The 1,623-nt window shown below is 48.9% G+C and overlaps 1 protein-coding gene across 1 annotated transcript in view; it reads left to right on the top strand.

The window, feature by feature from the left end:
* fasn (fatty acid synthase) overlaps nucleotides 1-1,623 on the top strand; it is a gene marked incomplete at its 3' end in the record, with an annotated part of 46,443 nt that overhangs the window by 13,792 nt on the left and 31,028 nt on the right. Inside the window, exon 13 of the mRNA XM_015379296.1 lies at nucleotides 834-968. Coding sequence (XP_015234782.1) covers nucleotides 834-968 — 135 coding nt within the window. The remainder of the gene's footprint in view (nucleotides 1-833; nucleotides 969-1,623) is intronic.

Here is a 1,623-nt window from a genome sequence, read left to right as displayed (position 1 = left end):
GGTGCAGATGAGTAGCTGAGTCTGGGCTGCCTGTTTTGGTTTTTTGTATCAGCAGGAATACTGGGATCAGTTGGGTATGTTAGACAGAGACTGGTTCCCAGTAAGGCTTCATTTCTGCTGCTAGTTTTTTCAGAATCCTGATAACTTTTCATCAGAATACATAATCATAGGAGGACCAGGACACACTGAATGATTATGTCTCTCTGCTGGCCTGGAGCGCCTCAGGAGGAGTCTGGATGAGGGGGCGGCCTGGATGGGGGGGCGGTCTGGATGGGGGGGCGGCCTGGATGGGGGGGGCGTCCTGGATGGGGGACGGTCTGGGAGTCTCTGCTGAGGCTCTGCCCTGTGACCCAGTCCTGGATGAAGCGGGAGACGAACCAGTAAGAAGACGTCCACATAGAGGTTCTGTGTGCGTAAAAATATGTAGGATTGAGTATATTTGAAGAGAGAAGACATTTTTACAGTCAGTACGAGAATAAGCAGAATGAAATCCTGATTCAAATTTAAAAAACATGCTCTTGATTCAGCAGGTAATTTCTCCCATTGATCAAACGGCTGATAAACTGTTCCAACAGGATGAAGTATCTGAGACGGTTTATGATGTTTAGAGTTCATGATGGAAACGTTCTGATGATCTTCATCAATGTTTTTACTCACAGGCCCCAAACAGCCATGAATGTTGGTATCAAGCATAACAACAGCTGCTAGAAAAACAGAACCAGAAGAACCGATGCTCTGATCACAGAGCTACCTGCACACCATCCAGCTTAGCAGGACAGATGGCAGCCTCAGATATGCAGGACTTAACTAACGGCTTTTTGTTTTTTCTGCAGGAAGCTGTCCAGGCTTTTGTGTCTAACCTCAAAGAGCAAGGAATATTTGCCAAAGAGGTTCGCAGTGCCGGCGTGGCGTTCCACTCCTACTATATGGCCTCCATTGCTCCCAACTTGCTGGCTGCTCTAAAGAAGGTACGCAGACCTGCCTGGATTCAACAGCTGCTCGCTGCATCCAAGTTGTTTTAGAGCAACTCCAAACACATTTCCTGTTATTTCTGCTTTCTTATCATCATCATGGCCGTAGCTTAAAGCACGTGGAGATGTGGTTAGGGGCTGGTTGTTCTTTCCTCGGTTCTTACAGTGCAATGTCCGTGGTTCTCTGCTGCAACAGAAAGGTCTTAGTGTTCGTCTGTAGATCTGTGCTGAGCTGAACCACTGCACAGTTAAAGTGCAGTCTGAATGTTTGATAACTGATTGCTGTGAGCTATGTGACCGGCGGCCTGTTTGGTCCAACAGTCAGAAAACCTCACAGCTTGACTAAAGTTACCCCTCAGAACATGAGCCTTTGGTTTGGCTTTAACCTCAGTATGTGTTTGGAACGCTCCTGAAAAACAATACACTAATCACTGGCTCTGAGCTAGCTGCCGGTCAATGGCTATGAGCTTGCTGCTGGTCACTGGCTATGAGCTAGCTGCCGATCACTGGCTATGAGCTAGCTGCCGATCACTGGCTCTGAGCTAGCTGCCGGTCACTGGCTCTGAGCTAGCTGCCGGTCACTGGCTCTGAGCTAGCTGCCGGTCACTGGCTCTGAGCTAGCTGCCGGTCACTGGCTCTGAGCTAGCTGCCG

This window comes from Cyprinodon variegatus, unplaced genomic scaffold (assembly GCF_000732505.1).
Source record: "Cyprinodon variegatus isolate N-32 unplaced genomic scaffold, C_variegatus-1.0 Scaffold189, whole genome shotgun sequence".
In the NCBI taxonomy this organism is placed as follows: Eukaryota; Metazoa; Chordata; class Actinopteri; order Cyprinodontiformes; family Cyprinodontidae; genus Cyprinodon; species Cyprinodon variegatus.
Note: the sequence above shows the minus strand (reverse complement) of the source record. Positions and strands in the feature narration are given on the sequence as shown.